A 16899-nucleotide genomic window follows, 5' to 3' on the forward strand; every position below is an offset into this window, starting at 1 on the left:
GGTAGTGGGCCGATGGACTGTTTTTTAAAAAAGTGTATCTTGAAAACTATTTGATATATGAAGCTAAAAATTCCCAGCACTCAATGTATATGTTCAAACTCTGGACCTTCAGATTTTGATGCAAATCATAGACAGTCGAGCAGATATTGGAGATGGCACGATGTGCGGTTGGAATGACCCGTGGACTAAATATTTTGCTCAGTTAAAACACGGGTGCTGAATTTGCAACAGCAGTCAGTAGCATTTACTACTCATCTACTAAACTTTGAATCCCATCAGACCTACACTTTGCAGTTAGGTCTACAACATGAACTCAGGTAGTAGCACATTATTTAGCTTGACTACTGTTGCTTAGAGGAGTTGATGCAGCTGCAGCTATAACTGAAGTAGCTGAATCCATACACAAATTAAATATTATGATTCATGAGTCTGCAGCACTCATGCACATGAGTATTAACAGGTGAGTTAAGGAGTCAGGCTGGATTTGTCTGGTCTAATCCTGCCTACCTTATCCCATCTTACTTTCAAAGACCACTTCCAGAACCTTTCACGGGCTCATTTATTTACAGAAAAGACGAGCACCACGCTGCAGGCTGTTTGAAATACTTTGCTGTCTTAGATGCGCTGGGAAAGTCTGTCTGAACTTCTTATGATCTCCGCTAAGATTTGAAGTAACTTTCTAGCTTCTTCACTTTGCAGAGTGAAAAAAGGGCAAATGCTTTGAAACGAGCTGAGTTATATGAGATCACCCACTGAAAAAGAAAAAACACAGAAAAGCAGTATGGTGTTTTATAGCACTCTAAATTTCAAGGTATACCAAGAGACATTATAAGAGACTTCTCACTAGATACCTGTGGTTGTCCTGGTCCCGCCCCTAAAGACCTAATCAGTAGCTGTAACTGTAAAATATTAACAAATCAAGTATTCGCACTGATGCGTGTGCACACTTCAGGTCCTGACTGTTTCAGGTGTGTGACGTCAGGCGTATTGTTCTACTTCTTATCTCAGTAACCAAAAAACTTTATGTTGGATTACTGTGATCATTTGTTCTCTGTGCTCTGGTGGGATATACTTGAAATACGAAGCCATATTATTGTACACAAATACAACATACAGGGAAAAAAAAGATTTTTAGCAAAGTCAGCAAACTTTACCTGAATTAAGCTAAAACATTTTCCCCTGTACTGTGCACATGCACTGCAACGTGATTGGCTAATATGTCTCCGGTTCCAGTTGTTGATTGGCTCTTCTGGGACAGGTTCAGGACTCACAGACTTGAGGACTGTTTCAGTGCAACACACAGTGGTGTAGCAAGTCAAGTGTCTACCTCATTTTACACCTTTTGCATTGACCCACTGGAGAAAGCAACAAGACCGTTATCATTCCCCGCCTCCCGACTGAACAACGGAGCTTATTTAAATAATATTTTTTGCTTTCAACTTCATCTTTTATAGATTTTGAAGATAAACTGTTTTATGTGTAATTAATAGATTTTAGACATAATTCTCTTAACTCACACCGACTGTGTGTGTGTATGTGTGTGTGTGTGTGTGTGTGTGTGTGTGTGTATGTGTGTGTGTGTGTGTGTGTGTATGTGTGTGTGTGTGTGTGTGTGTGTGTGTGTGTGTGTGTGTGTGTGTGTGTGTGTGTGTGTGTGTGTGAGACAATGTAAATTCTCTGATGGTTACCATAGTGATCCAGCAGGTTGTTCTAATGATATTTGATGCCCCGCAGACAATCAGGCTTTTCCCAATAGACTCCAATGTAATTGGTCCCAATAGGGGAGAAAATGAATTCAATTTAACTTTATTATTAGTATTCTTTTTTTTTTTTTTTTAAGAAAAGTTGAGAAGAAAGCTGTCAGAAATCCCTCAATGAGTCATAAATCACAAGAGACCAAATTAGATCCTGACAGTGTGAGGAGAGCAGCTGGAGTCGAGCCTATTCAGAAATTAATTAACAATAGAAACCTGTAAACTTGAGAGAGTGTAATTGATACTGTCTTGCAGTAGATGTACTTGCGTGCCCCCACCCTCAGGACACTGATTTCAGGATCATTTTGAATATGTTACTGAATCAGTGCTTCTCTAAAAAATAGTTTACTTACTTCATTTCAGTTTCTTTAATATGCCCTGCAAGTTCTTCAACAAATTTTTCTCCTTTCATCCAGTAGATGATGGGCTTTCTGTTTTCTCCACTGTAGCCAAAAAATGCCTTGCAGTCCAGACTGAGAGGCATACCTGCAACACACAGCAAAGCAATGTTAGACGCCACACGGTGCCGCAAGGAGGATGAATTTGCACTGTTTTGCAGCTGAATCTTTAAACCAGCTGCAGTCCAGGCTGAAGGTAAAACACACATTAAAGATGACACCACACTGAAAGTTGAGCACAGAAGGAGTCATTAAACAAAGCCGGCACATTTTGGTATATATCCTTTCTCATTTCTCCAAAGAGGTGTCCGGATGATAGTAGGAAGGCTGCCACCACAGGGAGCCAGTGCGGAAAACTACTCGAGGTGTAGCTGGGTGCCTGCAGGGTCCCTTTGAAATGAGAACCTGAAATAATTGCTGCCTCCTCCTGGTGACAGTAATATCACTTTAAAGAGAAGTGTGCAAAAACATTTCTGAAATCATGAGAGGAAAAAAATCACACTTGGTAGAATACTGCTGTTTATCATAAGCTGCAGCACTGCCAACCTTTCACCTGAGCAAATGAGTCTGTGGCAAGAGGTGGCATACTCAGGAAATGTACCGTTAGTGAGGCAAACATATGTCAGCATCAGTGGATTTCTTTTTATCTTACATGGTATATATATGATTTTCCTAAGGATCTACAAACCTACTTAATAAGATCCTACTGTACAGTCCCCTGATTTTGCTAGCCCCAAAATATGAATGTAGGGTCCAAGACCTGGACCTTCAAGTACATATTACCTGAAGTCAAAGGAAAAGCTGTGTGCTTAGTTTGTGGAGAGCAGATTGATACGTTTAAGGGTTAAAATTTGAATCATCATTATGAAACTAAACACAGAGAGAAATATGAGAGAAATATGATGCAAAGCGGGATTGGACATCAGAACCAATGAGGGCTTTTTTCAAGCTTTACAAATTCAGGGATGATTTTCCACCAAATCACAAAAATAGTGAAGCTTTCTGTGATAGTGAGTAAGAAAGAATGTCGATGGACTCCTAATGTGACCTGAGAAAAAGAAGCATTCGAGAATGTGCTTGAACTGTAAAACAGTCACTTTTCAAATGAATCTGGAAGTTTCGTTGAAAAGCAAAGTGAACAGTTTTCTTTTTCTCAGTGGCTCTGGAGGAGAGCGATGTGACACAGACCACTACATGGGATAACCAAAGAGTTGGAGGTTAATAGCTGGCAGCACAGTACTCAATGAAAGGGGCCGTTACAAGAAGTTATTTTTTTTATAGAGCTTACTGCATGCTTGGATAGGCCTGAGCTGAAATGGGACAAACTAGCAGGTCTTCCAACTGAAAGTTGTCCAAATCTGACAGGAAAATGTGAAGATGATGCATGATAAAGTGACTGAATTCAACCCAGAATTAAATAGGAATTGTTGTTTAAGTCAGTGCTAAAAACAAACCTTTTGTAACCTGTAACAGGGTCAGTTTTGGTTTTTAAAACCAAAATATTTAACTTCATCAGGAGAGAATCACAGACAGTTTGTTGCACTTTTGGGGGACCATGAGAGTAAAAATGGTGACATAGGCTACCACACAGCTACCGAGTGGCTCAGCCTAGGCAAATTGCTTAAGCGTATGAGACATGAGAGCAGAGATTCAAGAGTTTTGTGAGAAGACAGGCCTGAACATTTCAGAGCTCTCAGTATACAGCATGGAATTCAGATTTTGCATTTGATGTTCAGGACGTCCTTCGATTTCCATCTCAGAGACTGAACCTGACTTTTAATGCACATTGTTCAAGCACAAAAGAGAAGCATTAACTCAATCAAGAAGAAAAAAGAACAAAAAACTCCAAATGAACTATTTAAACTTCAATCAAATTGGCAATACCCATTTGTATAAAATTAAAAGTCTTTGGAATTTTGCAAAAATCTGCATATTTATTCACAGTTGTTTTTGAAAAAGTTAATTAAATAGTGATAAAATGCTGGCATTTTTTTTACTATGCCTATGCCTGTTTTCACTGCCTAATTGTTACGTCTACTCTTACCAGCAGCATTTTCTAAAGAAATAAAATGAACATCGGTGTGGTCCTCCACAACAGTTTCAGTTTCTCATCTCTAGGCTAGAGGAAGATTAGATGAAATCTTTAAAGCACACACACGCACACACGTTTCACACTGTTGCAACATGCCACATGGTACACATAATGTCTGGACAGCCAGGGTTTATTTGGTAAAAGCTCAATGTAGAAACTGAGTTACAAAAACTCAAGATGCACAAGGAAACAAACTACACCATGTATGGGGAGAACAAATACTACACATACACTGCTGGAGATTATTCATTTTAATTTGTGGTGTAAATTTACATGTTATATTGAAAGATGACAACTAAGCAATAAGTGGTCCATCTCAGTTGGGCCCAGGGTCAAATTTCCAAAGCTAAGCCCTATTTACCACATAAAGAACTCGAAAAACGTATCCATGCCTTCATCACTTCCAGTTTGGACTATTGCAACTCTCTTTACCTGGGCCTCCAACTCTCCCTCCTTCAGCGCCTGCAATTAGTCCAAAATGCGGCAGCACGCCTCTTAACCGGCACTAGAAGGCATGAGCACATCACCCCTGTCCTCGCTAACTTACACTGGCTTCCCATCAAATATCGCATTGATTTCAAAATCGTTCTGCTCATTTTAAAAATTCTAAATAACCTGGCCCCTAGCTGATCTCCTCGATCTGTACAACCCAAAGAGAGCACTTAGATCCTGCAGCCAACTGCTCCTAATGCAACCAAGGTCTCGTTTAAAAACCAGAGGTGACCGTGCTTTTGCCACTGCGCCCCTAGACTCTGGAATAATCTCCCAGTTGATATCAGTACATCAGAATCAATTCAAACGTTCAAATCACGCTTAAAAACACACCTGTTGAGCTTAGCTTTCGATGCAAATTAGTTTGGCTTGCATTCGGCCTGCACTACACCATGTAATGTAATTTTATTTCTAACTGTACTATTTGTTCCTTGTTCTGCCCGCATTGCGGTTTTATTGTGAAGCACTTTGATGTACACTAGTCTTTTAAATGTGCTATAGAAATACATTTGGACTTGACTAAAGGTATAACAGAACAACTCTGGAAAAAAAAGTTGACTGTACTGTAGAATAGTGTTTATACATTTTGAGGCAGCGAGTACTGCCACCAAACTCACTTCTAACAGAAGATTCTCCTCTTAATGAAGTTTAATTTGAAGCTCTAAGTAGTCGCTGCTGGGTATTTCAGTATGGTGCTAAATGTTGATGGTCTTGCAAAGAGAAGTAACAGTCTCAGTTGTTTCTATTAGGCTAAATGACAGTTACAGTTTTATTGACACACAGTGTCATTCATAATAATACATTCATGTATAAATGGTAAATATTTGTTCAATCTTTTATAAATTCATCATTTCAGGTTTATAAGGCCATCACATTAAAGTTTGAATTAGCCACATTTTTATTGACAGAATAGAAAATGTTTTGAGTCGATTCATATTCACTAATATGATCATAGTTCTGTGCATGCATTGTATTTTTTGAATGGTAATATCTTAATGTGTTGTGTTCACTAATGCAGGTATGACTTACTATACTAACCATAAGCACAGTTAGGTTCTGTCTAGGTATCTCTTCCACGGCGTGTCTCTTGTCCCGTCCCCCTCCCTCACCCCCAGCCACTTGTGGCAGATGGCCCCCCTTCCCGAGCCTCTGACAGAGGTTTTCCTGTTAAAAGGGTGTTTTTCCTTCCCACTTTCACAGAGTGTTTGCTCAGATGAGGCTGTCCGATTGTTGGGGTTTTCTCTGTATTGTAGGATTTTTACATTATAGTATAAAGCGCCTTGAGGTGACGGTGATTTGGCGCTATATAAATAAAACCGAATTGTGACTGAAGTGCAAACTTTCAGCTTTAATTCAAGGGGTTTAACAAAAGTAATTCATTAAATTCGGTTGCATAGTGTTCTTGCAACTTAATTAGTTTGAGCCACGAAGCTTTGATTCTGCAGAGCTCCATATTCAACAGATTTGTACCTTTAATGTATTACTGCTGGAAGAATCAATCAGCAATACTATGAAATCACATATAAATACACATCTATGGGCAGGCAGTATCCACACACACTCATGTAAGACCTTGAAACCCCCATCACTCTATGATTACAGCTATCAGTGGTGATGATGGAGTATTAATGAGCATTCTAATGAGCGCTACCTCGTTAGGCAGTCAATTAGCAGATAATTATGATAGACCTTGGTATTATCATAATGATAGCTCTGTCAGCACAGTCAAGAACCAACAGTGAATGTTAACATTCGGTGGATGTCTGTGTGTTTGTTGTCAGTTTTGACTTAAGTTAACACTTAAGGTGTTGTTTTTTCATGAGTGGGAAAAGCAGCTGCTTCCTTTCAAGCTTTGTGGGGTAATTATCTTTTTCAGAAGAAATTCAAAACATTTAGAGCAGCAAAAGTAAAAATCTTCACAAACTGGTTACAGGTTGAATAAACATGAAGTTTCCTTCAGTTGGTCAATGCCAAAATGCAACTGTTTTCATATGGAAATGTCTTTATGTTTGGTGTCACTGCGCTGCTTATTTTGATTGATGGAAAAGGACGAGGGAAAGCAGACAGGAGGCTTTGACTTCTGCCAGTCTCAAAATTATAATTTCTAACAAACTCAGAGAAAAAGCGCCCACTGAAGCCTCACATCTTGCACACGTGTGTGTGTGTGTGTGTGTGTGTGTGTGTGTGTGTGTGTGTGTGTGGACTCACGGTGGGATTTTTCTTTTTTTTACCTTTGAGCCTAGTCAGACATCATCCTGCAGTACAGGCGTATAAATACACACATACTTTAGAAATCAGTTAAAAAAGAAAAAAAATCTGGCTTGGAGTGAAATTAGTTTAGCTTGATTGTGTGTGTGTGTGTGTGTGTGTGTGTGTGTGTTTGTGCGAGTAAGTAGGTGTGTGTATTTGAGCTCTGCAGTAATTGATTAGCACCCTGAGGGTGTGTTTGTGTTCTCAGCATGTTATGGTGATTAAAATCATCAACTTTGTTTGCACTTGTGTGGTGTGAGGGTGTGTGTCAGTGTGGGCGAGTGACTTTGTGTGTGCGTATCTCTCCAGTAAATAGAAACGCAGGCCCTGAAATCCAGCCTGCATTTAATACAGCTGAGTCGAGTCATCGTTTCTATTCGTGGCTGTAGCAGCAGGGTATGAGAAGCTGAGGAAAAACGAGGGCTGGTGCTGTATTGTTGTCATTAATAAGAAAGACTGACAGGAATTTTCTCAAGTTGGTGCATCACCGTTTCACACTGCTCCTCTGTGTGATCACAACTATGTTCTGTTTTCTTTGGTGTGACAAACAGAGGAAGGACTCATTCTCCCCGATCACAAGTGAGTTTGCAAACAGAAGTCATGTGACCACAAAGTCAAATTCAGTCTGATTCCACCTCTTTGTATCGTTACTGTAGCCCGACAGCCTTGTCTGTACTCCTCAGTGTAGCGTCGCTGGCATTCATAGATGCACATAAAGAAGCAGCTGAATATGAGAATCGGTCCAGACTTCGCTTTGCCCTTGGTTTGTTTTTTTTAAATTCATTCTTTATCCAAGTATAAGGAGCTGCTGCTTGTCAGACATCAACATCTGTTTCTTCAGCCCGTCTTGTGCGTTTCGAAGTCCTTTCCTGTCAAAGGCTCACACCGCATTCTAACATTGAAAAGTTCTCATTGCTGTTCATTTATTACACTGGGTTTAGTCATTTCAGATACATCTAAAGAAATGAACAAATTAATTTAATCTTGAACTGAAGGAAACCACTCTGAATATGAATGTTGTAGGAATGCACTTAGCATCCTCATCAGGATAGCGTCTGTGTGTGAAGTGCAATTTTCATCAGTAAGCAGTGCTGTAAACTGCTATCGAAGTGCAGGTTACTGAGTGTCCACAGTAAAGTGTAGGCAACACAGAGAACTTTCACAAACTCAGAGGTGTTAATGCGAAACCTGAATTTTGTCCTGGTGTTCATGCAGTTAGCAGTGCTGTTGTCCTTAGCAGTTTAGAGCACTTTGTTGTCTCAACCAGATTGGAGAGAGTTTGCAAATAATTACCAACTAATTTATGAATGCTGACAGATTGCTAACACGTTGTAATCAATGAAAGTCAGGTTGCACCAATCAGGACAACTCATCTGCATTGTGTCAATATGCAACAAACGACTCGACCCAGGTGGTTGTCAACTGGTTGTATTCTAGTTACATCGAGTGGAGTGGACAAACTTTCTGTTTCAGATCTATGAGATTCTCGCTGGACTCTGAAAGTAAGAAGTTAATGTGAATCTCTGTGCATGTAAATGGCAACAGATTTGTGATTTTCACCACTGAATCAGTAACCGACAGCAGACTGAATCTGTTTTGTTGCTGTTTTATTGCCTCCTCGATGCACCAAAGCTGTTCCGAAGACTGCAGATTGGCTTTGCCAAATCATTAAACAGGCCGTCCACGCTTAACCCCCCCCCCCCCGTGTGGTTGATGACAATCTGTCTTTAAAAAGAAAGAATTTTGCATTTACTCGGGATATCTTTGTCTAAAAGCCATCTTCAGTTGCCACAGCAGGTAGCACTGCTGATGTAGTGACATAACCCCAAAGGAGGTTTGCATCTCCTGCGGGAATTGAACTAGCGGGCTTTTGGCTTGTCAAGTAAATGAGCAAACCACTACGCATAGGCACATAGTGGCATTCCTGTCTAATATTACATTTAATATGAATCTTACTGTTACCCCATATTTGGTGGATGTACAAATCAGCACTTGTTTGTTTTAAGTTGACATTTAAAATCGGTCTCAAATGAACAGCAGAGTTACCGAACACCCGCCTGTTCTGAATTATGTCATTTGTTTTGACAGCAATATCCCAAATTCCAGGAGCAACTGAATTGCGATGCCAGCAATATTTCATATAGATGAAAAGTGAGGAAAAGGGACACGATAAGATGGGAAATTCATATAACTCTGGTGTCTGTCTTACTTCCTGTAAATCTTATAGCTGGTATTCACATCATTAGTCTGTTTCACTTGTCACTCTTCGGGGTTCCCTGTTCTCTCTTTGCTTTTCACATTTTATCACTAAAATAGATCCTCGCTCAAATCTCCTCGCCTCCCAGCCTTTTCCCTCTGTGCGTCAGGATGTTTTTGTCGTCATGCTGTCCCTCGTCTGTCTTTTCATTTGCTTGCTCTCCCTCTTTCCTTTTATAGAAATCTTTCACCTGCAGCGTGCTTTCTATGTGCGGACAAATGCATATTTTATTATGCAAATCCAGGTGATTTTATGCACCTTACACGAGAACTGTTGCAAAGAGTACGACAGGCAGAATAATCAAAGTACTTCTGAAACAGTGTATGACAATGAGATTATTTTTCTGGGCAGCACACCAAACACTTTGTGTGTTGTGTGTTTATGAACGTATAGATGTGAGGCAGAGCACGTGTGTGTGTGTGTGTGTGTGTGTGTGTGTGTGTGTGTTTGTGTGTGTGTGTGTGTGTGTGTGTGTGTGTGTCTAAAAGAAATGACAAAAGAGCAGAAAACATTCAGGTAAAGGATTGTAGGAGAAAAGTAGGACAACTGTTAACGAGGGAAATGAATCATTGAAAACTACCTTCACACACACACACACACACACACACACACACACACACACACACACACACACACTGAGAGAATCCTCCATCACTTGACTTGACAAGTATGTATGGTAAAAAAAGAAAAAAAAAATCACTTAACAGACCCAGAATTACTTTGACTGTCATATATTTTTATATTCCCCATCATCTGCGATTCACCCTTTTATTAAACCTTGGCCTACTTAACACCAAGATTAATGTTAAATACATATTATTGGATTGAATTGTCCCTTCTCCCCTGGATATTTATGGTTGTCAGGGGAAACCTGGCTGTGTTTCAGAACAGATACTTAAGTTTCAATTAAGTCATTCCACTGAATTACTGGATGGTTTTTATCCAATGATTGATTCAACTGTTTCTACTCTGGCAGGTTTCTAAGAGTGAAGACAAACCGAATGATTGAATAAAATTATATAGGACCAATACGAGTTCTGGTGGATATGAAGGACTGAACAGAAATCTGTGGGAGAACTGTGAAGCTCCTGTGAGCCAATAAATAAAACCAACTTAGAATAGCAACTGTTCACACCTGTTTAAAAACCCTATTGTTATTGCTCTCGCTCTATTGATTTTAATAGAGGCTTTCAAAAAACTGCCTGGATTTGATCTGTTGTACCCCGGTGTCATCCTGTGTCACACATAGCTAGCTTATTTGACCTCTGGACTGTAAGGGGGTGTAATAATCTTCCCTTGGTTTCCTCAGTAGGTTAGAACAATCTTAACGTGGCACATTTATTTGAGTAGCAGCATGACGCAGTCCAGTTTGGCTTTTAGGTATTTTGACTGTGTTTAGACAGGTTGCAGTCATAGACTGTATCTAAAAGATGGAGGTGGCCTCTCAGTTTGAAAAGTGAAGTGCACACAGAGGTGTCTTTGATATCATTGACTTTACTGTGTGATTACAGCCTCAGTCACTAATTTTCATGTCATATTGACTACAACATGACGATATTGTACTATTTATATGGCAGCTTGAAACATGGAGAGCCATTATATCTTATTCCAGGTAGACAGTAAACATATTCCTCTGCCTCTCTGTCTGCCCTCTACATGCTGCCTTTTTAGGACCCAGCAGATGTTGCAGCAAAGACCCTAGCCACTTCTGACAGCTAGCCACAGTCAGACAAGGCTTGCATAAGCACATTGTTTAATTCTGGCAGCAGCATGCTCCAGTGACACTGATTTAACCAACGCACTGATCCTTTCCACATAAATCTTGCCTCTGTGCTAGAGAGTAAAAAAAAAATCTGCAAGAACTGCACACGGCTGGAAAAACACTCATACTCTTAACAAGTCCAGACAGCTCCTCTGGAGCCAGATTGTACTCTGGCCTTAATTTAGGAGCACCAATTGTCAAATATTGCTAAAAAGTCTTGTCACATACCACTGGTTCTCATCGTAGAGGTCTGGACCTTCAGGGGTTTGCTAAATAGCCTGCATTTGTGAAGCAGTGAAAAGACTGCAGTGACAGGAAGAACATAAATACTGGATTTACAAATAGCGTACTTGTATATTTAATGGGCACGTTGCATAATCTATAGGGATTATGCACTGTGGCTAAGAGGTTAATTATCATGTCTATTCCCAGGTTAGGGGCCCTGATAACACGCAGCATAAAATGAAATTATCCGTCTAAAGGATAGAAGGGAAGTGCTGAAGGGAATGCAGTTAGGTGCATGGATGAATCGCGGCAGCTGAACCTTGGTGAAAATATGTTCCAAGTCATTATTATAGGTTTATATATACTTTATGTTTCTCTTAACAGTTTATGGTACACTTAATGGTCTTGACATTACATGGGTACACCCGTGACTTTATATTCCAAGACACTTGCTCAGATTTTATGCACTTTGTTCAGAAAGGGGAGCTCTTTGTGCACACAGCCCTGCCGATTACTAAATATTCTCAAAGCAAAACTTTCTAAATGCTCCGAGCAGAATAGACCTAACAAACAGAAAAAGATGAACGTGATGAAATTCTTTCCGAAACAAAAGTCTTGTATATATATATTTTAGCACAGACTAAGATCAGCCTCACATCACACATGTCGCACGTTCTCGAGTAAAAGAGAAAGTCATCCAGAACTGAAACATAGACTTCCCATCTGCTTGTCACTCTGTGTTTCTGTCTCCCTCTTAGACACGCACACACACACTTTCTGAGGAATGATCCATCTCAGTCCATCTGTTCATTTAAAAGCACACAGTGTAAGACCTTAAGGTGATTTTGAAATGCTGTGGGTGTGTGTACGTGTGTCTGTGTGTAGACCAGGTATGGGGTGTGTGGGGGTTGTCTTGGTAACAGCTGAGTTTTGGGTCTTGGGCTCCAAGGGAACGCAGCTGCACATGGCAACACAGATGGTGCCTCAGACACAGGCGTGCACACACACGCACACACACACAAGCTGAATGCTCACATACAGAAATGCATGTTCACACACTTAAGCCAAGCGCACGTACACACACAAACACACACACAGCCACGTGTAAGTAAGTGGGCAGCTCAGCTGTAACCTGGGAGGCTGTTCATGCTTTCATTTCTTCTATTTCCAGACATCCTGCCTCTAACAAATTATTCCATTTTAATTTTCAATCCTTTCTATTTTTAGGGAGGCTGTATGCCGCACCAACTCTCCTCAGAAACTCCATCCTTTGTGCCAGATACATTTTTAGGGGAAAGTCACTGTTGTTTGTTGCCAAGGAGTCAATGCTGTTATTTCCTTCTTTCTTTTTTTTATTATATGCTGCATTTCCTTCTGCATTCTGTTTGTCACTTACACTTTTGTCTAATGCTGCAGGTTCACACCTGAATTTTAAAAAAAATGCTTCATTGTAATACTCAGAGGTTTAAAAATAAACTGTGTACTGCAAGGATTAGTTTAAGAAATAGTTTAACATATTTAAAAAATGACTTTTACATCATTGCTGAAAGTTATGTCTGTGTAGGGCTGTGTGATATGACCAAAATCTCATCCCGATATAAGACATTTATCGTCCCGAATACGATATATATCACAAAAATGTTACATTTTCTGTACATTCTGTGAATCTCATTCTGTGGCAACTCGACTTGCGTGAAGTGTTTTCAGCTGGGCGTCGCGTACCTGGAGACGAGTGTTTTGACCGATGCATTAAACTATATATTTTTAGATATAAGTTTTAACAGCCACCATATTCTGACATTTGAAGTTTGAGAATAATGTATTTTGTCATCAATTCAGTTTATTTTGAAAAACCTCAACAGGATCTTCAGCTTTATTGTGAAAGGATTATGTGGAAAATAAACAAGTGGACGGCGGAGCCGCACGCTGGGTTTACCGTCGTTGTTGCTAACGACAACGCGTAAAAACAGTTGCTTGTCCGTCTGTAGTGTGGTTGTATTAAATATATGAGAAAGAGAGAACTTTAAGAAATTAATATAGCCACTACAGTGACTATCAACACGATGAAAAAATATTGCCGTAAAGAGTTTATTTTACGACACCACGAAACAAACGATAGTGTAATATGAACCAATAGACGTTTTAATATCGTCATCCTACGGTTGCTACAGCTATTGCTTGTCCAAAGTTAAAATACATTTCTGTCCATATCTTTAAATTTTGCACAAAATAGAATTTAAAATGAGTGTTTGTTGTTTTAGAATGGTTTGAGCTATCTGTATTTCCCAGTGCTTCCAGTCTTTTTGCTAAGCTAATTCACGCTAAACTAATCAACTCAACTCTCTAAGCAATCTGGTCCTTCTCCTTTGACTTCTGGAACCAAAAAGATATTTTTATCCAGAGAGCTGGATATGTTACTGGATATGTTCTCTTTTTCAGAACATTCTCTCTAAACCGCAGAGAAGGTTGTGTGAGAAAAGTTTCTGAATACTCAAGACAGGCCGGCCTAGCACCAACAACCATGCAGCATACAAAGTCACTAAAATCATCTTTCTTGACAGTTCTGGTGCACTCTTTGAACTTCAGTCAAGACCATGTCCACATGCCTAAATGCACTTAGTTGCTGCCAATGTGATTGGCTAATTAGACATTTGCATTAATGAACTTACCACTGGAACTGCTCTACAAATTATACAGTAACATTTTTCTAGCATCCCTGAACTTGAATAGTTACAATTTTATCGATTCTAAAATACAATAAAAGAATAGAGACACAGCTCTTCAGTAAGGAATCGGGTACCATTCAGAAGCTACAGAAGTAAAATGTTATAATATGCAACGGTGTTGTTTTTGGATGTAAAATTTTTGTTTAATTAACACATTAACATAGTATCTTCAACAGATGGTATTAGAGTGCAGAGGCCAAGCTAATTTAGTTTTGATCAACCATACAGTTTTAGAACCCATAAACGAGGTTCCATCACTAACCATGATGAGCTGGTTCTGATGGGATTTGAGCCTATTAAACCCCTTTTATGTACTGAAATACTCATGGACATGTATACACACTCACACAGACAGTTTAATAAGGTAGCTGGCAATTCAAAAACAAACGGTTTATTTTTAAATTATGATTGCAATTAAACATTTTTAATACTGATGGAAAATCAGAGAAAGTTGAAAAAAAGAAAATGAATCCAAAAGTTCAAAAGTTAATGAAAGTATTGTGAGTGATTTCACAGAAGTCCATTTTTAACACGTTTCCAGTGATATGGAACTGTCTGAAAGCCTCCTGCAGATTTTCAATATAATTTGACATTACACTCCTTCGAGAGAAACTGCATATTATTTGATAAATATGAGATGGGGAATCATTCCTTGAAATGCAAAGGCCCAATTTCCTGTCTAACAGGAAATGAAGCTGCCACAAAGTTGGAAAGAGTCATATTTGATTATTGTGAATAAATTAAATATTTTTTCTCTTCATATCTGACTTTATCACTCTTCCTTCAGCGTCCTCTTCATCTCGATTCATCCCCACAAACAAACACTCTCAGTCACACAGTGATACCACGTGAGGTGATTCCCACGAAAATAATAACTCTCCCAGGAAAGTAATAAAGGGAAATCCAGCCTCCTTCTCTGTCCATATTTGGCCATTTTCTGACAGCTCTAATTAACCAAGTCCTTAATGCATCTATACCTGACACTTGATTAGCTGGGGGGCTGGCCTCGTTAAGAACGGTTTTAAATTAACAGATGAAATTAGATTGGAGATTACATCAGATATGCTTGACAAGGTTAATTAAATGACCAGCCACAAGGGGAGTGTGTTAAATCCAACATCTCCAACAGATTTAGAACTGATATAGTTTGGTTCCTGATTCTAAATTACAGCAAAGTACAAAAAGTTAGGACACTGTCAAATATAAATAAAACAGCTATGCAGATTAGTGATACCTTAGGACTGGAAAAGTTAATGCAAACAACAAATGGTGGATTGTTTATAATATTGACAGACTCCAAGTATCTGGAAAGTGATCTTAAACTGGACTGGGCTCAGTGGTATGGGCTGAGGAACACTTCTGAAAATTACTATCAGGAAACCGAAGTGGTCACTGTATCCAGCGTGAATTTCAAAGGGTAGCAACTTGATGGTATGAGTACACACAAATGCACATGGGTGAAGCCATCATTGATGGTTAATGGTATGGTTCTTGACCTGTATTAGTGGCAGTTTCTATAGGGCAAGACACGCCAAACTGGAATGGTAAATGGACTGGTTTGTATATAGTGTTTTTCTACTCTACTTTCTACTCAAAGAGCTTTATACAACCCCGTTTTCATATGTCTAAGTGTTTTCTATTCACATGAATGCACCAGGGGCAACTTGGGGTTCAGTATCCTGCCTAAGGATACTTTGCCATGTAGACTGGAGCAGCTAGCGATCGAAGAGGCTAACTTTTGTTTAGCAGATGACTTTGTGACCTTGTCATTTTAAAGCTCAGTGTTTAAACCCTTACATGTAACTACAGCCCAGCCCATGCAGCAGTATATTAATGACCAACCTCATATTGTGGATGGATTATCTCAGTTGTTCTCCTGACTGAAGTTTGGTTCGTTTACAGCATCCTGCCATGCGATTGCATTTGTCCCTAACCATCGGGAACCCTCACGTTAACTTTTATCGAGTGGGAAAAAGTTAGCGTTCATCCTCCAGCTTCACTGTGTTTATGTTATGCTAACATAGCTGTGTCGCTAGCGATCACGTAGCACATTATTATATACCAGCTAGCCCAACTTCAGTAACCCTACAAACGTCACTGCTGTTTAGTTTTCTGTCTTCATTTATGTTGGAAGTGATAGCAGAGCTGTACGTTTGAATTGTTTCAGGAATCTCTCAGTCAGAACATGCTATATCATGTTTAGGTGGAAGCTAGCGAGCAAACTTCCTGTTAACTTCTAACTCCGTTAATTTAATAAATCCTGTTTTCATGGATGCCTGGATGTTAAACTTAATTGTTACACCTGGTAAAGCAGCAACGCTGATCATTTTATTAAAGATGAAAGAATTTAGACAGTTTTTAACTCTCAGTGATGCTGCAGTGTTCGTTTGACTTTGGGACCTGGAAACGGCTAATGACTTAAAGACTGAACTGCAACACTGTAACAAACATGTCTTATTTAAAATGATCAAATATTTTTTTTTAAATCCCCCATGTTTTTCAGTTTCTTATCAATTGCTAACAAGGTTATGGAAGCAATAGAGTTTTCCTGTAAGGCAGGAGGGATTTCTATACTGCTTCTGGGACAGGTCTGTCTGGAAGGTGGGGGAGACACACTGAGGGGTTTTGAACAATTTGTCCATCTTAATAAATAAACGTCAATGTCTAGAATTTGGACAATTTTGCTTCATATTAAGCCAGAAGAGACATCACATCTATGTGTGTAAGCCTGCAGTCCAACCCAGGTATGTCCCAAGCCACCACTGGAAATAAGGACAGAAAAGATGAATAAAAATGATAATAGGAATGAACAGATGGTTTTAGCCTTTGGGGTGGTTGGCTGTGAGCTGAATAAAGAAAGAGGAATCAGGAGGGGAAGTAAAATAAAGGATGAAGAAAAGAAAAAGCAAGAAAACCCACATGAGGTTAGGAGTACTAATAGTT

General features: G+C 39.4%; 1 protein-coding gene across 5 annotated transcripts in view; it reads right to left on the minus strand.

Moving 5' to 3' along the window:
* Window positions 1-16899, minus strand: part of il1rapl2 (interleukin 1 receptor accessory protein-like 2) — a 464293-nt gene that overhangs the window by 43299 nt on the left and 404095 nt on the right. For all 5 annotated transcript variants that reach the window (XM_019346586.2, XM_025898426.1, XM_025898428.1 and 2 more), the window contains exon 8: window positions 2108-2240. In XM_019346586.2, the coding sequence (XP_019202131.1) occupies window positions 2108-2240 (133 nt within the window). The remainder of the gene's footprint in view (window positions 1-2107; window positions 2241-16899) is intronic.

Source organism: Oreochromis niloticus, linkage group LG2 (genome assembly GCF_001858045.2).
Source record: "Oreochromis niloticus isolate F11D_XX linkage group LG2, O_niloticus_UMD_NMBU, whole genome shotgun sequence".
Taxonomy (NCBI): domain Eukaryota; kingdom Metazoa; phylum Chordata; class Actinopteri; order Cichliformes; family Cichlidae; genus Oreochromis; species Oreochromis niloticus.